The sequence below is a fragment of the Crocodylus siamensis genome, chromosome 12, assembly GCF_052110815.1.
Source record: "Crocodylus siamensis isolate JL-2025a chromosome 12, ASM5211081v1, whole genome shotgun sequence".
NCBI lineage: Eukaryota > Metazoa > Chordata > Crocodylia > Crocodylidae > Crocodylus > Crocodylus siamensis.
This window is the reverse complement of record NC_143406.1, coordinates 42,478,668-42,501,901: the sequence shown is the minus strand read 5'-3', so window position 1 is coordinate 42,501,901 and position 23,234 is coordinate 42,478,668. Positions and strand designations below refer to the sequence as shown.

General features: G+C 48.4%; 2 protein-coding genes and 2 pseudogenes across 2 annotated transcripts; 2 read left to right on the top strand and 2 right to left on the bottom strand.

Moving 5' to 3' along the window:
- Positions 1-1,394: 1,394 nt before the first annotated feature.
- Positions 1,395-5,796, top strand: GRIFIN (galectin-related inter-fiber protein). The gene is made up of 4 exons (XM_090024799.1): positions 1,395-1,406; positions 3,409-3,488; positions 3,576-3,738; positions 5,432-5,796. The coding sequence occupies exons 1-4, from the start codon at positions 1,395-1,397 to the stop codon at positions 5,594-5,596; spliced, it is 420 nt and encodes a 139-aa protein (XP_089880925.1). The 3' UTR covers positions 5,597-5,796.
- A 10,561-nt stretch (positions 5,797-16,357) lies between these two features.
- Positions 16,358-16,530, bottom strand: LOC149855021 (U2 spliceosomal RNA; annotated as a pseudogene).
- A 43-nt stretch (positions 16,531-16,573) lies between these two features.
- On the bottom strand, positions 16,574-16,750 carry LOC149855020 (U2 spliceosomal RNA; annotated as a pseudogene).
- A 368-nt stretch (positions 16,751-17,118) lies between these two features.
- Positions 17,119-19,767, top strand: LOC149855019 (galanin receptor type 1-like). The gene has a single exon (XM_090024688.1). The coding sequence runs from the start codon at positions 17,259-17,261 to the stop codon at positions 18,597-18,599; it is 1,341 nt and encodes a 446-aa protein (XP_089880814.1). The 5' UTR covers positions 17,119-17,258; the 3' UTR covers positions 18,600-19,767.
- Positions 19,768-23,234: the final 3,467 nt, after the last annotated feature.

The window sequence follows — 23,234 nt, the reverse complement described above, 5'->3', positions numbered from 1 at the left end:
TTCTCACTGCATTTGGGGTAGGGGTCTGGGCAGCCTAAAATCCTGGGTCGTGCTGCTGCTGCTGCTGCTGAAGTTTATTTCCTCATTTTTTACCCAAGAAATAGCAATCACATGACACTCCCCACCTTGTCCTGCCCTCGCCACAGTATGCCAGCAATGTCCTCGGCAAAACCTCAGCATTGCCATGTCTCTCGTTAGGCTCCAGAGCTAAGAGACATGTTGAAAGGAGCAGCAGCAGCTCTCGCTTCCCACAGACCTATTGCCTCCGGCTCAGATGTGACCACCCAGCTGCATTAAAGGCAGAGACCTGCCGATGCATTAGAGACGCAGAGAGGGTCTGGTCCCAGCAGCGGTCCGGCCCCTGCACAGCACGCAGGCATCCCCCACTGCAGGGCCTTCCTCTGGAGCACATCGAGCAGGCAACTCCATTGCAGATTTGCTAGGAGGGAGAGGGCGAAGAGGCAGCAGGCATGGGGGTGTCAGTCCCCCCCACCCCAAGCCAATCCATGGCTGTGGGAAACATCCGAAAAGCCCCTGGGGAGACGTACTGCATCGAGCAGAGCGGGGAGCGATGGAGTGGTGGAATGTGCTGACTCCGGCGGGGCGAGAGCCCGAGCGCGGCTGACAATTCGGGCTTTGTCGGGGCTGCCCAGTGGAAGCGCGTGGTAGAAAGGCGGCGGGGACAGGGGGGAATCAGCTGATTCAGAGCCAGGATTCCCGCCAGAGAGGAATTCAGGACAAATGGGAAAAATTCTTCCTGGTCAGGCAGAAATCATCACCCTCCAGCTGACGCAGCGCAGAGCAGGGCGACGGACAGGCGAGGGGTCCGCCCCCCCCGTGAGCTGAAAAGGGGAATAGTCTCCTTAACTATCACTCTCCCCTGGGAGATGTGTCCCCGCCGCCAGCGCGATACACCCCGGGCGATTTCTCCCACTCCCCCCTGTCTTCTGCAGTCCAGTCTTTACCTGCAGAAGATTTGCCCAGAGGTTTGAGCTTCCCAACTGTCTCCACATCGGGAGGCACAAGGCCCGGTGGGCCAAAACCCAGCAAGTAATCAGCCCCCGGGGTTACAGTCTGAGCCCTCGACTCTGGCAGCGCCGCCGCGTGATGACTCCATCAGGATGACTACGCTGCGGCGCCTATTGTTGGGGAAGCATGAGGGCTGGATTAGTGCGGAGTGAATGAACAGTCTGAATCCGCAGGGCAGGGCATGGGATTTTCTGCCTCTTCTCCCCCACATAGCAGGGGTGGGCTGACGGGAAAGGAGCGCTCGCTCTTGTGTCTCTACTAATCCCCCCACCCACGTGGCCTCCTGACAGCCGGCCTTTATATCAGGCCTTCGGGGCTGTCCCCCCGGCCCTGTGAACCTGACAGTGGAAAGACAGGCAAGCGGGATGGCACTGCGGGTAAGGGAGAGGCACTAGCCCCGGTATAACTTGGCCTGACCAGCCGCGTCAGGGGTTCGGGTAACTTCAGCAAATACCGCAGCAGCTTTGCAGTGGGGGGCAACAGCCAGAAGGAAGCCAGAGACCTAGAGGTGCGTGTAAGCAGCCGCGCCTGGCTGACCATCAGGCAGTCGGTCCATCCTAATCGACTCGAGTGACACTTGAGGGCTTTGAGGGCCAGATTCTTGCCGCGGTTGCACCACTGCTGATCCAGAGCACCACCACTGCCTTCACTGCAGTTATTTCAGAATTAGAGCCTGACGCGGAGACCAGGATCTAGCCCAGCGTTTAGCCTATGTCGTTCTTTTGAATGTTAAAACAACGTCTCCCGGGACAGCGGGTTGCGGAGAGGGAGTTGTTACTGTGAGCACTCTGGGGGTGGAGGGGTGGCGGGGGGGATGGAGGGTTTCTGTATATGGTGTTGTGATTTTCAGGCTGCGGGCCAACAGGCCGGCAACAGACTTCCACCCGCTTTGAACTTTACAATCAGCTTTTCTGACCCAGTGTTTTGAAGGAGGTAGCGAGTAGCATGAGTCTGTGTGCATGTGCGTGTGCGCCTGTGCCTCCTGCTGACTAACGAGGGTTTAAGCAAGTGGCATCTCTAGAAGCAGCAAAGCAGGCAGCTGACGATTAATGGTGAATTGATTTTGCGGTGGCTGCATCCTGGGAAGGCACGTGAGCTAGGAGGATCCCAAGGATGCTGCAGAAATGGATCCTAGTGACGGAGCGGAGGGACAGGAGGGTGAGAGCTGTGAATGGAGCAGAGCCCCCCGAAGCTGCAATGACATCTCCCAGTGATGGGGAGAAGGATTCTGGGGAAGGGGAATAGAAACAAGGAGGGTGACAATCAAAGAGTGAGATGAGGCTGGGGGGGATGGAAATGTCACCATTAGAGGAGGGTATCCAGGCTGTAGCCATATTGGTCTAGAGGAAAAAGCAATCAGGACTCATAGTGGAGATGATCGCTTTTATTAGACCAACAAGATTTTTGCAAGAATTTTTTTTTTTTGGCAAGAATTTTTTTTTGCAGAAATCTTGTCGGTCTAATACAAGATATCATCTTTACTATAAGTCCTGATTATTATTAGAGGAGAGCAGGGATTTGGAGCATAAGAAAATTGGAGAGAGATTCCAGGCATGTCTTACTAAAAAGGATTATTTACTAAAAACACAAATTATTCAGAGAGGAACACACTTGCTTTTGGTTTATATGCACACTGAAGATGACATAACAGAGAGGAAAGCTCACCCCCCATCTAGATACCTACACTGCATTCACCCGTGGATACCTCTCGGGTGCATCTCTGCCCTTCGAACCATTCTTCAAGCCAGCTCAAAGTTTCATCCTCAAGTCTCTTAAGATTTTGCATTTCGGGAGCTGAGGACAGAGAGAAGGATGCCTTAGGTCAGGGTTCTTACCCAATATAAGTTTAGGCAAGAACTGTAAGCAAAAGCTCTGGGGTTTCTCTCTGAATTGCTCCAGAGCAGAGATTTCTTAGCTCTACAACGGATGAAGTGCGATTTGTTGCCTCAAAAGGTGAGACTGAGGGAGCGGGGCTGGATGGACAGAAAAGGAAAACCTGAGAGAGTGATGATGATTGAGGCCGAGTCTGAGAACCGACTTTCACAGCATCTCACGAAGCAGGATGCCACCTCCGAGAAAGCGTGTGCCTCTCTGAGCCAGTTAGTCTCAGAGGTGCAACCTTGCTGCCCTGCCTTGTACCTGAGGCTCTTTTTCTTAATGATAGCTATCATATGGAGTGAGAAAGAGGCAGGGGAAAGAGAAAGAGTGGAGGAGATGAGGGAAAAGACAAAGAGGGGGGGACAAGAGAGAGGAGCTGAGACGTGAACTGGTAATAAGGACGTGGAGGGAGTGCAGCGAGAAGGGGAAGAGGGCAGAGACCGGACAGGGGAGAGGCACAAGCCTGTATTGCTGTTTCACCCCCTTTCTCTTTATTCACAGTTTGAGGCATCTTGCCCAGAGGGGATCTGTCCAGGCTGGAGTGTGACAGTGAAAGGTGAAACAAGCTCCAGCACCAGCATGTAAGGGCCCGTGGCTGTGCTTCTAAGAGCACCGTAGCGTGCCCAGGGACCCAGATGCCCGAGCTGTTTCTTTCTCTCATCATTTAGGTTTGAAATTAATTTCCTCTGTGATCCAGGGGACCGTATCGCTTTCCACTTGAATCCCCGCTTCGCCGACTCCAAGATCTTCTGCAACTCCTTCCTAGCCAGCCACTGGGGGCAGGAAGAAGTGACAGATACCTTCCCCCTAGCAGCAAAACAGCCGTTCCAGGTAATAAGACCAGCCCACGGGTCCGCCGCAGACACAATGTGCTAGGCAGACTGTGTGATTGTATTGAAGACTGGTCACTCAGCCCTTTCCCCTCGCCCAGCTCTGCTGTCCTTGACACTGTTTTAATTTGGAGTAAATCAGCCGACCCCATTTCCTGAAATTTGGCTGCTTCAGCATGAGGGGCTGTACTTAGCCCAACGCTGTCTGGAATGAAGAGATAAAACTCCCAGGTAGGCCTCTGGGCCCCGCGATGGCATAAGCTCCATGTCGGATAAATAAGGAGCGTAAAACAGGTGGTAGCTGAAAAGCAGTGTAACTTGCGCTGATGCGGCACGGGAGCACTGCACAAAGCAGGTGCGATGTCGGCGTGAAGGGGTAGATCAGGGGTGTATGATTAGTAGGAAAGTCACTCGACAGGCAGATGTTAGGCAAAGCTTCCTTCACACACACACACCTGCAATTACCACCATGGTGCTTGTGGAGCCCTGCACAAGAGTCGCATGCATTTACTGCTCGGCTGATTGAAGCCCGAGGCCACCAAAACAATCAGTGCAAGCTGCATGTGTTTTGCACACTCCCAAGATCCCAGGTTACTGCAAGCGTATCCCTCACAGGTTGCTACTTTCCAGTTTAAATCCACTGTGTAGCTGACATGGAAGCCAGCCTGGGCAGTAAATTCCATTAGACCAGAGCTGAGTGAATGACACTTATATACCTAGCCCAGAGGGCCACGAGTTCAAATCCTAGGCCTCATCCTCAAGGCTGCTTGTGTTGATATAGTACTGCAGGGAAATGTTAGATGGCTGCAGAAATTACCTTTTGACCTATTTTGTCATAGCAAGATCCTTTCCACTACATTTGCTGACTGTCCAGCTACATATGTTCTTAGAAAATATGAATAGGAACAGAATACAAAGTTAATGGAGCCTATAGTTGAATTATGGATACAGAAATATCAGGAGGTATAAAGAGAGAGCAAATTATTGTTGCTTCTCTTGGCCACATCAGTTTGCCAATAAATTGGGCCTTGTTTCTAGCAGGAAGATAAATTGATAGCAGGATTATGTATTCTTTTGATGCAATCCTGTTTCTCTCAGCACAGGATAATCAAGCATTTTCCTTTTTCTCACAGTCCCTAGCCTGCCATTCCAGCCGACCCTCTGCCCAAAAAGCCTCTGTCTCGGTTTTTTCTTGGGATCAGACTGCTAGAGTTTCTTGTCTCCTAGTTCATGAACTGCTTGCTTCTGACACATGGACATAGACAGCCCTACCTATTAGCATCCCACCCTTGTATTTGCTTTCCGCCTAGTCTTTGGGTGGTCATCTCCATTTTTTCCATTCTCACTAAACAACAAGTCATCTAACTGTTCCTGAATTTAACTGGAATGGATGATAATCAGCATGTCCATCAGTTCTGGCGGGGTTTGTGATAGATCACAGGTTAATTACTCACTCTCTGGGAGCCACCCAATGCCATCATAACAATATCATGAAAAACTGCTAACTCGTATTTGGCAAAGCCACACTCCCATGACAGTAGGAGTCCATATACCTGGTGAAGCTGACTCAGTCTCTCTTACATATTGAAGGTAGGGCAGGGTTGCATCTCAGAGATGAACTGGTTCAACAAAGCATGAGCTTTTATACTTTCTGCCTGATTTCAGACTAACGTGGCTAACCACCTCTCTTACAGATTGAAATCTACTCTGACCAAGACTACTTCCATGTTTTCATTGATGAAAACAAGATCCTCCAGTTCAAGCATCGGCAGAAACAGCTCTCATCTATCACCAAGCTGCAGATTCTCAATGACATAACAATTTCTGCAGTGGAAATCACCAAACGAGCCCTTTATTAGAGACCAAAGCTAGGACAGGCTCACCTATCTGTTCACTGTTGAGTGCTCTGCTCTACTAGATAGCCTCTCCCCTTCCTCTTCCCCCCATCATCTGCCCTCACCAGGGGGATGGCCGCTGCTGAATAACACTTTGGCACAGAATTATAAGTCAATGCAATCTGACAATGCACTGCATTATAGCAATAGAGGCAGTTCAGAGCCAGTTCGTTAACTCCAGGCAGTCCAGATTACACGAGTCCTTCTGATGCGATGTGGTCTAGGATGAGACGCTGGAATTCAACTCGTTTCATCTTTGCTTGTTGTAATTAATAGTGGTGTTGTCTGGAATCCCACCTCGCAGCCTGAGAGAGCGTTTCCACCCATAAAGCCTGACTGATGGTAAAAACAATTCAAAATTTATCCTGGTGACTATCCCTGCCCTCTTGGGACAAGGTATGAATTAGCTCTATTTCTCAGATGGAATATGTTGATTTTCCTAATAGATGAGGATGATACATGCAGAAATGGCCTGTGAGCTTGGTATGATGTCATCATGCTTGCCAATAAAATTACATGAGTGAGTGCTGGGCAGGTGGCTCTCAACTCTGTCGGCTGCCTGTCTCAGAAGTACCAGCTGTAACAGAGTATGCTCCTTGCTCCCACCTCTTACCGTGTGATCCATGCCCACATCCCAAGAGAAATGCCACCTCTGCAGCTCCTCCAGTTGGTCAGGTCAAACAAATGATTCTTTCCCATGGTTTTCCAGCCACAGGATACAAGCAACTTCCCTTGACTTCAGGGGGCATCACTTGTATTCTGTGCTAGGAAACTAAGGCCTATTGGCTTCAAGGAATGGTGTCCCAGGGAGGCCCTGGGTCAAACCGAAGGAATACAAGTCATCATGCAACTACAGAGGCGTGATTTGGTGACTCATAAAGAGGAAGGGTTTTTAAAAAACAATAAACCTCGATTAACCCTCCAGAAAACACTGGAGACACTACTGGAGTCTACGCCAAAGCACTTTGGTAGCATCACATCCTAGGGATTAAGGAGAAACAAGGCACCGCATTTCTGATGTTAGTATCAGGCAATCTCTCTCTCCCTGCACTTCCCAGCTTCTCAAGCCAGTGAAGAAACACACATTCCCTTGTCCCCCATTTTCTTTTTAATGATCGTCTTTCCCCCTCCCCTTTCCTGTCTGAAACGAATCGCGTATTTCTCCATGCAGAAATACAGGCACGGTCCCAGACTGCACTCCCGGAGGAGGAAAGCTGCTTTCAGGACTCGCATGCAATGGAACAAGAGCAGCGCTGCCCGTGTGAGATACGAACAGGAGCTTGCTCACGAGGCAGCTCATCCCCTCCTGTATCGTAGGTACCCCATGGACTGAGCTCCAAATGGCAACAGCTGGGAAAGTGGACAAATTATTTCCATCAAGAAGGATTTACTCTGTATTGAGATACCTCCTGTATCTCCTCCATCAATGGATGGAGTCAGGGGAATTATTACTGATGCCAAAAAAAGGCCAGTTTTGCGCTCCTTTGCCAAGCTGCAAGGTTTGTTAGGCTGAGGTCATTCTCAACTTTTCCCCCCATTTATAGTCTTACTGACTGATGAGGAAGGGGTGACTATTTAGCTGCTCACAATACAGAACACTGCGAAGTCTACATTTACAAGTCTATTAAAAGCTTATGGTATTTCCAGACCATAAAGGGCAATAACTAGAAGACATTAGGATCTCACGTGCTGAGATCATAAGAGAAAACTGTGCTGAAAACATAATGGCCCAGAATGGATGCGTTCCCATGAGGAGAATAAGAAATCTGTTTTGCAAGTGGCCACCATACTGGTTACAGGTGCTGGGTGATTTATTTGGGGACAAAAGAACTTAGTTTCCTTGTTCATTCACCACTGAGAAAGGCCCAGCCCAAACTGGAGAACCCTCCTTTTCCAAAGTGAGATGCTCTTTCACTCCCTGTGTTCATTCAGGTTTGGACTTCCCTCTGCCCTGGAGTAAATCAGCCACTCCTGGGACAAGAACGGCACTTGCTGCCTGATTCTGATATACAGCTTATGCTGGACTAAATAAGGAGCTAACTCCACCGAGTTTCTTACGGCAACAGTCATTACAGCTGTAGAGCAAATGTAAATGTCAGCAGAATCAGGCCCCTTCACATTTCTGAGCCACATCTCTAGTAACATTGGGCTATACTTGGAAGAAACCGCTCTTTTCATTAGTCCCTGTTGGAGATTTCATGGATGCTGATTATCTGCACAGGCAAAAAGCCATGAAGAGTTTTACAACAATAATATTTTGCACTTATATGGCAGTAAAATCCATCCACAGTGCACCGCTATGTAAATAGTCCGTGATTCGAGGGTCTCCAGCGCACGGCACAGCTGAGCTCAGACCAACGGGGCAAACAGGTTTCAAGTACAAATAATAATAAAAAAAAAGACCTATCACAAAATATCAGTCGGCAGCTGGAGATGCTGCTTTGGTGCCTGAACCCATTCCCCTCTGCTTGCCCAAGAGCAAGCAGGCTGCTGTGACATCCTGTGACATCTGCATGGGGAAGCAGAGCCCAGCTTTTCCTGACCCATGAGTGGAGATGCTGTTGCATTAGTGATTTTAACCACTTCATCCTCCGCCAGCACTTGCTGTCCTGGCAATGAAAGGTGCTTTCAGGTTGCTGCCTCTAGCATATCATGCTTGAAGAAAGAAATCCTGATGTGGAGCCGCTAACAGCCGCAGCGCATCCTGGACACAGTGCACCAGTGCCCGTTATACCTTTATCTTTCATGTTTTCACAGGAAATTGGAAGTGCCCTATGGCAAGGGTAGAGGGAGAGGCTGATTTTCCTTAAGCTTCCTTGGTAGGGTAAGGTGCAGCTCTGGTTATAAAGCAGAAGCTGCTGCCTTCACTAACTTACATAAAAGAGAAGCAAATCCAAAAGAGACGCTTAATACATAAGCTGGAGCAGCGAGAGAGAGAGATTTACAGGCTGGAGGAGACCTGTTTCTCTCTGCGTCTGACAGACTCCATTATTCCCACACTGAGGGATGCCTCTCCCTACCCGACAGAGCTGATCCTATTATTCCGGGCAGATGGAGTTCGCTCCTTTTTCAACACGTATTCTGTCATGTACTGGGCCCAGGTAAATCTGGAGTTTCTTGCTGGGGAGGCCAAAGGGAATCGAGATCTCCCAACCCCTGACCCTCAGTCTGCCTCATTAAGGAGGATGGTGAATGACTTGTAGCGGCCGAGACTCCAAGTCTTGTTGCTACCTTGGGCAACAGATAAAGCCCTTTTACCCCTTCCTCTTGTCCGTGCTAGATGTACACATCACTGCTCTGACGAGCTCAGGGGAGCGCCTTCGTTTGCCCCCACATCGCTGGGAGGAAGAACGAGTCCTACAGCCCTTCGCCCCTGATCTTTGTAATGAATCCCGCGTCTCCGTGGCTTCCTGGCCCCATGGGTCAGGGATCCCTCATGGCTTTGCTGAGTCACAGGGTGTCCTTGAAGTGTCACCCAGAGCAGACCGGCAGGTCTCCAAATGCCTGTGATGTTCAGTGTGTGGTCACAGGTATCGCTGACACTCCTAACAATTGCCACACTTGCCTGCTGACGAGGACTGCCAGCACAGCCAGCTGGCACAGCATGCTCTCCAGACACATCAGACTGAGTGACCTCCCTCTGCCCGCCCCAGCAAAAGGCTTGTCTCTTATACAGATGCTGCGGGGTCCTGCCTGAGGAGAGCGACTGCAGGGCAGGGGCTCGCCACCACGTAGAAGACCGAGATCCCGTCCCACTCTGAGGTGCAGGGAAGGGAGGACAGCCTGTCAATTCTGTCCAACGTGTATATTTTTGTTCCTAGTTTTAAGAGCTCTTAGCATCCCTGCAGAAAGAAGGCTTCAGGGCTAATGCGTTGTGTTGCACATTCAGAGCTACAGAACAGCTCTGAGAGCAATGAGGGACGAGTGGAGAAGAGCGGGACTCTGTCATTCATTTTTTAGTGAACAACACCCCTTCTCCCCATTTCATTTCCCTTGCAGGGATGCCGGCGGGTGAGGATGGAGCTGATCGGCTGCAGGTGTCCCATCCCCTTGCTGATCTTTCACCAGCTCTTTACAGTTCTGAAGTGCAGCCCGAGCAACCGTCCGAATCCTATAACCCCTATAACCCCACCTTGCCCCACTGTCACCAAACCAGATGCCTAGGACAGCAGAGCTGATAAGCAACAGGTTTGTTTCTGAACTCATCCATGAGCCTGGCAGAGTCCAAGCTCATTTTCAGATTTAACTCATGGGGTCCTAATTCCCCCTAAATACACAGGATTTTTGGCTACTTCCAAGTAGAAGAAATATGGAGGTGAAATATATACCTTCCTTCCAAGGAAGACTAGAAAGTGGGGAGCAATGAGGGGTAACTCACCATTCCTGATGGGACAAACACAGTTGCCAGTTACTGGCCTGTGGCATGAAACCTGGCATGACTTGCAGTGAGTGAATCAATGGTGATTGACTTGAATGTAGGTATATTCATTTTTTTTCTTGTGGAGTTTAGTTGGGTTGGAAAAAGATTTACGTGAAAATCTGGAACAAACCTGAAGCATTTGAGGCATTTCAATGTGGAGCTCAGGTCATCTTGGTCTAGTTCCAGCTTGCATGACAAGGTGCCCCCCACTGATGCTGTGCGTGCACAAGAAGAGATCAAGCTCCGAAACCTTGCTGGTCAGGGAAATTAAAAGTAGGCTGGGGAGAGATTATTTTCTGAAACTGATGGAGGGTTGGAGCTGGCAGCTGAAGTTGCCCGACAGGTGCATTATTGTTATATATATCATCTCATCGGTGACTAGGGAAATGCCATTTATTAAGCTAAGAGGGTCCAGCTCTATTACATACACTAGTCCTTGGTGTTTGGCTCAAAACCCTCCCACCAGTGTAACTGGATGCAGCACTACATCATGTGCAGCACTACAAACTAAAGTAATGCCAATCCCTTGCTTTACCAGAGCACAAGCCGACTGGCCATTGAGATTAGGAATGAACTATCTGCCTCTCTGCCCAGGCAAAAGCAAAAACACTGGTCACTTCTCACTCAGAGTCCAAAAATGCCTTTTAGAGGGAGGTCGAAGACAAGGAAACTGAAACACAGGGAGGGGGAAATGACTGAGCCAAAGTCACAGAAGAGGGGAGCATCAGAGCCTGAAACAGCACTCCCAGGTCAGCGCCTGACCCACAAACCGGCTGCCTGCTGCCTGCACACAGAGCCAGGTACTCTACGGGTTTCGGGGTCTCAGCTTCACTCCAGCATATCAGGTAGCGTTTAATAGACTTAGGGAACTGAATACTGAATGGGCTGGATGACGGCCCTGTTCAGACTGCCTCGCACCATTAACAGACCTGGTCTCGCATACCCCGCAGCCTCTGGATCTAGAATAAGTGCCTAAGCTTGTTAGCAGTGAATCAGTTTAAAGGGTTTTGTCTTCTGCCGCTGTGCACTTTTCTTTCCCTACTCTGGGCTATAAAATGCCATTTCTTCTGGTTTCCTCTTTTCAGATTCCAGCCTAATCAGAAACTTAAGTGCCAGGCATGTCCCTGGTTATTTTCTTTTTCTCCTTCAACATGCCATCCTGAGATAAAAACAAAGCAACACAGAAAGATTCCTACAAGACTTCTTGCAGCAGGTGCTCCTTGGCTGCGAGAAAGAAGAACAAAGCCGAGATGCAGTCATTTCTGCTTCTAACCTTGGCCTTTGCTCCAAGTTATAATTGCTGTGGTGTTTTTTTTTCATTTTTTCCAATAAAGAAAGATTGTTCAGTGTTGCTAGCACATGCTGACTGAATGCTGAGCTGAGAGGTGGCTGCCAGGGGTGGATGAGCGATTACTAGCTATTCTTCTGGTAGATTGTCTCTGGTCTTTCTGGATAAAAGACTATATGACTACAGGTTATATATATCCTTAGTAAGGAGAAAAGGCTATATATTCATGAACTTTTCTTGTACCACTACGAACCAAAAATAGGGATTTTTTAACCTCTCACAATGCAGATGGGCGGGGGGGTCTGGTGAGACTGCATGTTCAGACCCATGTCTTCTCCCCAGGTTGTGACATTCAGATCCCACACCTGTCTCCCCATGACAAGCTACAGAGCAGAAATCCAAAGGATTTCCCAACTTTGTACAAGGCACAGCAGGTTTTATCTTTTACCTCCAGCCACTGCTACAAAAACGGCCTTGGTACAGTGGCTTCAGCCAAGCCAATTGACCCAGCCTGCTGCAGCTACATCATCACCGAGTAGATACAATGGGACTGGAATAAACTCTCCCCCAAGAGAGGGACTTATGCCCTCCCTTTGTACTTCAACTTCTCTTTCCTGCTTGAAACCCTTTGCTGACAAGGAACTATTTTGAGTCTGCTGCATCTCTCCTCTCTGCCCTTCCTTCCTCCGTTTCCCATCTACTTCTGTCTGCACATGCAGCTGGGAGTGGGCAAGCAGCACTGGCCAATTTAAAGCCTTTGTCATTAATGCACCCAGCTGGTGATCAGCAGATCAAACTGAAAGCCCTTTGTCACTGCCTGAGTTAATAGTCAGCTGATCATGCTTCTTGGCATAAAGAACAGAAGGAAGCCACTAAAGTTTTGCAAGGCTGCAAAACCTAAAGACTTGTAATACTCCTTTAGTGTTTGGATGATCCTGAATAGCTCCTTATGAGTTCCCAGTCTCACGTGTTGATTAAGGTATTTCTCCTGAGGTCCAGAGTGTTATACCAAGGTGGAAGAGAAGACAATCACATGACCAGATTTCTGTGAACAGCTAAGTTCTGTCCATTTGGGCTTCCTCTTTGGACAGGTGCTAAACATCTCTATGTGAGGAGGGAAAGCTGAGTTTTCCAGAGCCTGAAAATGCTACTCAGAATGAGGAAAAGTGCAAGAAAAGCAAACCAACCCTCGGCAAACCTGAGCCTGCTTTCAGCGTAGGTGAGAGGAGGTTCAGGTGCAGATGCATGCTTCTAGATTTCTACTGAAACAGGATGACTGTAGGGACTGATGCAACTCCAAGGGAATGGCTAGGACTTTCTGCTTAAGGTAGAGAGTTCCTATAATGATCCTGGAAGTTAACAGGCCCTGCCAGTTGTAAGCCAGCAGAATTAACCTTGTGCAAAACTGGTGTGGGAGGAAGTTCAGGAGGATTGAGCCAGCATGGGACTTCATTGACATTTCAGAAGGCTTCACGGTACTCCCATGTGCATTATATTTGTAATGCATATGCTCAAGCCCTCATGACACTTCATCCCTTGAAGCCAACCTCTTTACTTTTCACATAGGCACCAGGCTCACCTTCCTCTCAAAGATCATAGATACACATGCATGAACGAACAAAAGGGACACATGCAGGGGTAGGAAACTACCCTGTTTGCCGCCTGTTTGTCCTTTCCAACATGACCAAGTCTGCTGTCGGTAGAAATGCACTCCTTTCCCCTGGAAAATCCAACCACATTGAAAATAAGTTCTGGTTTGGCTGGGATGGTTTTAATGAGATACACTACCCAGTTCTGGTATCACTGGAAAACGTTTCCTGGATATTTCTGCTACACAATAGAGACATACCACCGATTTCTATTGAAAACTACTTGCAAGTTTAATACATCTCTGCAGTTTATATTCACTAAGTCTTTTTTAATAAGATTAAGTCAAATTCACCCTGGTGTGAGTCCATTCCTTTCAACAGAATCTCTCCAGGGATGCATTTGGTCCAGTACTTTTCTGACACACCACCAATTGCTTATTCACATTAGACCCTGCTCAGTCCAACAGCAGAGCATTTCTGAGAATCAGTCTTTCAGTCACAGTTACTGTCAAAATGATGTGGACTTTTTTGGTCTTAAATCCATGAACTTTAGATTAAAAATTCCTCTGCACTGAGTGACCTTTTTATTCCAGCCAAGGCATTTCTGTCCAGCAGAGTCCATGAGATGCTGAGAAAACAAGGAGGGCATGTAAAGCATTTGGTTGGTGTATGTTTATGAAAATAGACCTCGATGTGTGTTCAGTCAGAGCCACAGAACATACATACCCTTCATCTGAAATAATCAAAAAATGCTTAAAACACTGTAAATGGTTTATTCTCTGATGCTTGTAATTATTCAAAGGTGAATAGTTTGTGAATTCTTTGCAGCTTCTGTGCATTATCTTTCAAGGCTACATATAGGGTCCATTTCTGATCTCAGGCTAGAGCTGTTATTGATGTCAGTCCATTGACACCGTGAATTTGTTCTGATGTATATTGCGAGGATACAGAGTCAGACCAAAAATATCCTTCCGTCTGCGGTGACGGAAGAGCTGTGGAAATGGGGGGTGTAGATCAGCCAGTAGAGGGAGCGACAAACCTTTGTTCAGCCAGTTGGAAAATGATGGTGCTTCAGATCTGGTTTTAATTGCTTTGCTTTGCATTAGAGGGTTTTTCTCCGGTAAGGAACTGACACACCAGGGGCTTTTCCCTCTCAATGTAACTTAGGAGAATGACATCATTTAAACCTAAACCATTCACTTTCTCCTGATAAGATACTGAGTCTCTCTCGCACATACACAGACATGCACACACAGAACTCCGTGCGACTCCTGCGGTGTTTAACAGAAGACATGGGTCACCGCGTGATGGTACAAGGAAATGTTAATAACAATACGTAGCACTTATCTCAACAGCTCCTTCCAGGGACAGTTCTCAAAGCACTTTGCACTGAAGTCAATGGGAATTTTGTCACTGGTTTTAACAGGATTAGGATTTCATCCACAATCTTTAGATTAATTCTTTACTCGTTTACACTCAATCATTTCTCAACCAAATGAAAAAGCATCCCATCAGGGAGCTTGCCCCAATTTTACTAACCCAGTGCAAGTTGGCATGAGACCAGGCGTAATTAAACCACTATGATGCAGGCAAGCAGCATCCTAATAGAGAAACCAATGAACTGTTCAAAATCCCCTGGTGAGCCAGAAGCAAACCTGGGACGAAGAAACAGAAATTCAGCAGCAACACTGTCTGCTCACATGCTTCAAAAGCAACCAGCTGTAGGTGGAACATGTCATGAGTTCTGCTAAATGCAACAAAGTTGAATGAATAAAGCACTAGCAAAAGAGAAATACTTTTTAAATATGTGTCACTGATATGGTATTGGGCAAGTTACGCCTGTGTGCATGCGGTTGGCTAGCATGGGCTGTATAGAGCAATAGGGAAAGGTCCTAGGGAAGCAGCGATGTGGGAATAGCATGTTCTGAGATCTGAACCCACGATGGGAAGAACTGTCATCCTCCTACGCAAAGGAGAAAAGCTGAATTACGGGGGTGTTGTCACCTCCATGGGGTAACGGGGTGCAGGACCAAGCGAGTCACTCCATCTTCAGCTCTCCCACACCTGGCCACCAGCACAAATTGGACCAACTTCACAGTTTCTCTAATTTCCCATGGGCTCCAGGGTTGCCGGAGCACATCATGTTCCAGCCCCACAACTATTTGCTTTAACACGGCACCCTGGATCATACCTACATCATGGTGCCAGGGCAGAGCTGGCACTGAGGAAGCAATACTGATTATGCTGACCAAAACTCCCTGGTGCAGCAAGTGCAAAGAAAGCAATGCAGGCTTGAGCATAGGTATTACCAATGCGGTACACACAGAGCTACTTTGAAGCCTTCTGAAATGCCAGCAAAGCCCCATGCGGGCTCACCCTCCTCCTACACCAGTTCTACATAATGATAAGTCCACTGGCTTCAGTGGGTTTACTTCTGATGCAAGCAACTGTGAGATCAGTGTCATGAAGTGCACAGGTGGAGAATGGATTTCTGTATCCTGCAAACCCGGTTTGCTATTGGTGCCTGTGTAATTAAGGAACAGCTGCACCGAAGGGAACTGGTGAGAGACAAGAATTGGGTAGTCACGTCTTGTTTTTGCTGGGATGCTCTAGCAACTTCCTCCTGGCTGCAATCCAGGCCTGGAGTTATTCACCGACTTTGCACTTGTTACGACCGGTACCCGTGTTCTGCTTTTATTATTATATATTTCTCTTTACCTGCTCTCTACAGTAGCTTATGCATCCTCTTCTGCCATAGTTTAGAGATCACTAGGCATTTGTGTTTTGTGCCAATAGATATAAAAATAAGGTCACGGCCAGCCCCTTAATTACATGAGAGCATTTATCTTCATAAACCTCTGGTCTGATACTGAAACTTCAGATTTTTCAGGATTCTTGGCAGTAACCCATGTGGGTTGCAACTGGAAATCCATGGGGGAATATTATAGCTTACATTTATTTGCTTGGGCATTTGCAATGTACATGCATGCATAGAGGCATGTATGTATATTTGTATGTACATATAAATATATGCATGGAGGCATGTATGTATATGTGTGTGCATATATATATGTGTGTATGCATAGAGGCATGTATGTATATTTGTATGCATATATATATATATATGTGTATGCATGGAGGCATGTATGTATATTTGTATGCATACTGCATGATCACAATATCTCTTGAGGGGCCCTGGTGCTCTTTTTTTATTGCTGTCCACCTGGTGTTTTTAAGACCCCCCAGGACTGCGTGCCTAAGCACCACCGCTGTGTTGGCACAGTGTGTACTGACATGCCTTCCTGGTGAACATATGTTGGAGGGCCTGCGTGCACATATATTCCAGCTAGCTAGCTCTATCCTGCCAGTTTGCTACTCATTAGCAGCAGAGGGATTTACCTTTGGAGAAGATTTTTTTTTTTTCCCTGTTTTTTTGCACCGGTCCTGGAAGCACTGGAATACCAGGTCAATGCATGGAGTGGATGGAGCACGCTCCGGTTCCACCACCCAATACCAAAAAGAATCTGCTCAACATAGACCTCCTATGGAGGACATATCAGAGACAATTACCCTGGGAAAACCACCTGATTGATCATGGTGTCTCCCCTGCCAGGTAAGTTTTTTTTTTTTTTTTTTTTTTCTGTTTTTTTTGCACCAGTCCTGGAAGCACTGCAATACCAGGTCAATGCATGGAGTGGATGGAGCACGCTCCAGTTCCACCACCCAATACCAAAAAGAATCTGCTCAATATAGACCTCCTATGGAGGACATATCAGAGACACAAGCTATGCATGATATTAGTCCAAAGCCAAATATCCATGACTTCAGGTATCTCTAGGAGCGTCCGTGCATCTCACGAGGAGCGTGATCTGTACCCAGTGCTTTAGGCAACACGCCGGTCACTCTGCCAGAGCTGTTTGCCTCTAAAATGCTATAAATATGCCTATGTGACACTGCAGGGCAATGGACCGCTGCATGCCCACACCCTATCTTTTCCCCACTGATGCGTGGGCCCATTTCTCAGTCAGTTCCTGACAGGCCAGCTGGAAATATTTGCCTTCCCTTCCCCGTAAGTTCACGAAAGCCGCTGAAGCCTCCCGCCGCGGCCCCGGGGAAAACGCGCCTCGGTCAGGGGGACTCATAGCCCCGCCCCCGCCCCGCCCCGCGCCGCCCCGCGCCCGCGCGCGTATTGACCGAGCAATTAGCAAAGGGCAATATTGACCCTGGCCGGGTCTGCCCCTCCCCGCCGAGCCCTCCTCCCAGGCGCGGCAGGGACGCTGCTTCGCGGGTTACCGGCGCCGGCTGCCCCTGCGCGAGCGGCGAGCGGCAATGAACCCGAGCCCGGCCGGCCCGCTCCCGGAGGCGCGCCGCGGCGCGCTGGCGGGCGCCGGAGCGGAGAACCGGTCGGTGCCGGGCGCCCGCAACGGGAGCCGGGAGCTGGACTGGCAGGAGCTGGAGAAGATGCTCTTCCTCTTCGCGAAGGAGCCCGTCACCATCAGCCTCACCGTCATGTACCTGCTCTCCTTCGCGGTGGGCTTCGCCGGGAACGTCATGTCCATCACGGTGCTCACCAGGAAGCGCGGCAGCGGGGCGCCCAGCCTGAGCGCCACCAGGAGCCTGCTGATCAACCTGGCCGTCTGCGACCTGATGGTGGTGTGTGTCTGCATGCCCATCACCGCCGGGAACTTGATATACAAGGCCTGGGTGTACGGAGACTTCCTGTGCAGGGCTGTGCCCTTCGTCCAGGCGGTGTCCGTCTCGGCCAGCGTGCTCAGCCTCACCGTCATCAGCGTGAACAGGTACTACAGCGTGCACAACCCTCTGAATGCCAGGTCCTTCTTCACCCGGAGGAAGATCCTCAGCACCATCCTGGTGGTGTGGGTCCTGTCCTCTGGGATCTGCATGCCCCTCATATTCATGAACAGACGGGACGAGATCGGGGTGGTGGAGGGACTGCCGCTGGTGGTCCCCATCTGCAGGGAGATATGGCCCCAGGAGAGACTCAAGCAAGCCTATAACTTCCTGCTCTTCTGTGCCCTCTATTGCCTGCCCGTGCTGTTCAACATGGTCATCTGCTTTCTGACCGTGCGCCGGCTGTGGAGCCGCGCCGGCCCGCTGAAGGAGTGCAGTGCCCTGAACCGCTCCCTGCCAGCCTCCAGGCTGAAGATCCGCAGGAAGGTTGCCCAGATGGTCGTGGCCTTGGTCCTGCTGTTCGCCATCTCCTGGCTGCCCGTCTACATGATGGACATCTGGATTGATTTCAACATCCCCAAGTCACTGCAGGACGTGACTCCGTCTCCCTGGGTCTTGCAGCTCAGACCTTTTGCTCAGTGGCTCGGGCTCACCAACTCCAGCCTCAACCCCATATGCTATTGCTTCATCGGGAATCTCTACAGGTCAGCAAAGGAAATGAAAAGCAAATACCACCAAAGGATGATCTCTCTCTTTAACTTCTCCCTCTCTGAAGGGACCTCACCGTCTTCTGTCCCAGAGTTGCTCCCTTTCCAGAACTCCATGGGCTCATCAAGAAAAGAGCCAAGCCGCACCCCGGCAATTGGGGGCAAGTGGGGGCAGAGGGGCTCTGGCCCTATGAGCAAGTGTGAAACCCCGCTGGAGTCCTGCCAGCCTCCGTCTCTAAACGCTGTCCCTGGTGAGAAGACTTCCCTATAGCCCTCGTCAGGAAAAGCACCAACGAATGCATTCACCCTTCTCAAGAGGTGTAACAAACGCACCTGATGACTCTCCAGGTGCTTTTCTGAATCCGATATTTTAAAGGTGGGGAAGAAATCAAGTGATCTCATCACCACCAGCACCATCCCAAATACAGAAAGAAAAAAGGAAGAAAAATGCTGAGAAAAAGACATATTTAACTTCAGATGAACTTGCCAGGAAAAACAAGACAAATTATCTCTGCTAGGGACAACTGGACACAACTCGTTGCACGGCCCCCTTGCGTGTTAAAAGCTTTCTGGTAACGTGCCAGTCAGATGGTCTCCTCCTGCAGCTCCATCTCAGGACGCTGCAGCCAACGGGCAGGTCTGATACATTAGCCATTGTGCAGTACTTTGACCACTTGCAGCTGCTCACCTGTGCTGATAAAGCCCAAATGGAACAAGCTCTCCTTTCTGCAAACAACATCCATTGTAGCCGCAAGCGCTAAAAGAAGCTGTAGGAACTAAGTGATAAAAACAGCGTTGGTGGAGAAGCTCGCACGCTCCGCCGTTTGAGACTTCACAGCCTGATGGTAACACACTGGCGTCCCATGCAGATAAATTCTCCTAAGATGAATTGTGCCAGAAATACTGAAGTAATCACTGCAGTTCACACCTGGACAAGAGAGAATGCAGCTTCAGAATCCCTCTGACAAGTATTACAGGAAAACAGGCTTTGGGCCATGGGGATATTTCCTACCTGTAAATTCAAGAATAGGTGTGGGATTTTGAAAAGGGGGCTGTGGTGGAGAGCTCACTGGTGTGGGGGATGTGAATGGTGGTGGAGAGTCACTATGCAGGGACCACGTCACTGCACCCTCCCCGTCCTCCCCTGGTTCACTGTTTTACGTTCCTGTTTGTGGTTTGGATGTCACTGGATTCCTGTTCACACGACTACACTCAAAGAGCCAGACCCCCCTCTGCTGTATCTATGTAATGTTGTGTCAATGGCATGTGAAAATAAAAGTAGGAAGTGTTTTATAGCCAATAATGGCAGAATCAAATAGTGTCGTGCTATTTTTATGGGGAGGAGAGATTCAAGTGTTTTATTTTCCTGGAGATGAAAAGCAGTTATTATCACCTTTCAGACAGCCTTTCATAAATAAAAAATGGCTATTACCGTATGATTCAAGGGCATGCTCAATTGGGGGGATCTTGTCGTGCTAAGCGGTGTAGATGTGCATTACGAAGATATTACAAAATAGCCAAGAGAGACAAAGGGTGGGAGAAAAGGATGCAGCACACAAGGAGATTGGAATGAAAGTTCAGAACCATCTTTTACCATAGGTCAATATAGGGCTTAGCCAACATGGGTCCCAAGCCTGGCTGTCACCTCTTGATGTTACCACAGTGTTTGATTCCCTGTCTACTCGTTCATCAGAGCTTGGCCAAGCGGGGCTGTCACGTCATTGAGCCGCAGAACAGAAGCAGCCCTTGTGCCAAAGGATTTCACTTCTAGTTGCAACCCAGACTTTTGAAGAACGGAAGTATTTTTACTAGTAAGCAGGGCTCCAATGTTCTAGGAAACGTATGAACCAGATAATACCCTTCTGCCTCCCAGGGAGCCTTTTGCTCAGAGAGAGCCTGACAGAACTAGCCATTCAACCCAGCATGAGTCCCACCTTTCTAATGATCATTAAATAACATTTCATGTTGCTAATGATCTGCCTGGAAAACAGAATTCTCCTCTAAAAGGCAGCAACGTTCACAATCTGTTTTCCCCTCTTAGCATTTAAACAAGGAAAAAGTCACAATTAACCATTTTTACAGCAGGCAAAAAATGCTTTTGGACTTTGCTATGTAAGAAAAATGCCATTGGCATTTCTGCAGGTTATAACTCGTGGGACAAAGAGAGTTCCTGTTGCCTGTGCTATAAAGAGCTTGTCTTTTAGTACTCTCCAGAGAAAAACTTACAATTATTTTATTTTCTCCTTCAAAGTACATTCTACTGCTGGCAAAAGATGCCAGGCAGAAGAGCGTTAGGGGCCTGTTCCAAAGACCAGTGACTTCAGCAAGCTTTGGAAACAGAAGTCCTTTCTCCAGAGACCAGCACAGCGCTAGAGGCCTTCCTTATCTTGCCCTGACAAATGTATTCAACCCGGTTCTGAAGGAACTATTTCTAGGGCATGTGAGGTATATAAGGAATTGCCATACTAAGTCAGGTCAATGATCCATCCAGTCCAGTATCCTGTCTTTGAAAACAGCAAGTACTACAAAAAATAGCCAGTACCGTTTGATGCGGTCAAAGGCCCAAGAAACTCACAGGGGACTGTTGTGGGGAAGCTCCTTCTCACCACCAACCAATTTTGGGGTGGGTTAATATCTGGAGCAGAAGACTTTATGCCTCTCAGAGAGTCTATGGGATATAACTGGATGTCATTTTTGCTAAAATAATTGTCTAGTGCTTTCTTGAATCATACAAAGCTCTTGGCCTCAAGATACATTGTGGTAGTGAGCTCCACAGACCAACATGTTGTGTAATGGCACTTCCTGCTAGCCCTTTAGAAATGGTTGCCTTTTACGTTCACTGAATAGCCCCTTTTTCTCCATTAAAATTGGTTTGTCCGCTTTAATCTCTATGAGCCACTCATTTCTTTGTCCACTTCTAGTATTTCCCTTCTGATTCGTTCACTTTGTAAACCATGGCTTTGGTCTTCCCATACAGAAATCACTTATCTCTTCCCATTGTCATCACTTGTCCCTGAATCCCTTTGCTCTTTATACCCATTCGTACCTTCAGCTCTCCGCTGAAGCTACTGAGAGGCTTCTCGATCCTAATGGCTTGTTTTGTCTACTCTGCACACCCGTTCGCTACCGAGAACACCAATTTACTTCACGCTGCCTACGCGCCAGCTGCCGATTCAGACTGACTTTCGGCACTGGCACCCTATGGGAGATTGGAACCAGTGGCATCAAAGTCAAAACCTCTGTGTCCCACAAGCCACCCAGTCGCTGGTAATGATTTTATTAACCTCAACAGACCTGTGTAATTCAGCAGTGTCTGCTTGACTCACGCTGGATCACCCTGAGGCACGACCTCAGCATTTGGAAGCATTAGCTTTTATCCCCCCTGATAAAACAGCTATTTATACGAGAACTCCTGATGGCCCCGCGGTCTCCTTGTTTCAAATGCCCAGGAAGCTGACAGCCACTCGAGTAACCCCAGCAGCTCTGGACCTTTGAGGAATATGGAACAGACGTGCCTTTATGCAAGCAGTGATAATTGCTCCCAAGGAGTCCAAGCCAAAAGTCTTGCTCACCGCGTGTGGATTGGGAACTGTGTATTTCCATCCGACCTGGTAAGCAGGTGCTGGACTGACTGAAGAGCTATGCTTTAAATGCACTGGGATCTTTCCTGAGGGAAGAGGTCCCACGAGACCTAAACTTAGGAAATGTCATAGCTAATAATCGCTAAACCCTCCCAGGATTGAACTCGCCCAGCTCAAGCTCTTTAATCTCTAAAAGGAAAGTGAAGATTTAGAGAACAGTCATCACTGATTCACTGCCTGTGTTTCTCATCATCTTAGCTGTCCTGCTTTGCTGCTTCTGACACCTCTCTACAGGAGCAATACGAAAAAACCTGGTGACTAAGCAGCGGCCCTGCTGGGAAGCTGGCATGGCCTTCCAGTTCCCTAAGGGCAGTGGACATTATTGAGTCCAAGCGCCACAAGCCTTTTGCCATAGGCCATAGGTACAAGCATTATAGGATGTGTTTTGAATTCTTGCCTGAAAGCAAGCTCAAGGTAATCGTGACTAAACGCTCTTCTGGCCCTGCACAGAGGTCACATAGATTACGGCCTCAAAGAGGATTTTATCAACTAAAAACACACCTACGCTCGCATGTTTTTGCCACATTAAAGAGGAAGCACTCAGACATGCGGCTGGAACTTGGGTTGCTTCTTATCTGATCTGAACTGATGGCTGGCCCCAACTTACTAACATCCCAGCACATCATACAGCAGCTTCCAAGGACCCTGGAGATACAAAAATGGGTTTTGTGAAAAGGGAACTTTAACTGCCTATACAAACAGCATATTAAATGTTTCCACAGGCAACAGGCAGTAAAGCAGCTTCTCAATAATAATAATGCTAATGGATCCCAGCTCTTCTCTTAACACTGTAAGACCTCATCCTCCTTGTAAGCTTTGCCACTTCAATCGAGATGAGCAAATATGTTGTTAGGAGGAGGAGATGTGGGAAACTAGCTTTGCCTAAATCCCTGCGCTGCTGCAAGGAACTGCATGGAGATGCTCTACAGTAAACGCGCTCCTGAGTTATGTGACTTGCACACGCTGTTTTATCTCAAAGCTACCAGCACCTGGGGACATAGTTTCTGCCAATGAATCAAGGGAGAGACACAAAGCATTCACATGAATTTTATTCCAGAGAGATACTGCTTCTCTCTGAGCCCTGTGCTGACAGAAGATGCGGGGAGAGGAGCTGCATTCAGACCCGGTATAATTCTATTAAAGGCAAAATGTTATGGGCTGCATGGGACACAGACGGAGCCTTTTTGCTCAGAGCCGGAGCTGAGATTGAGGAAAGCCCATTCATTCATTTACAGCGCAAGTGCAGGGTCTGATGTGGAGGTTGC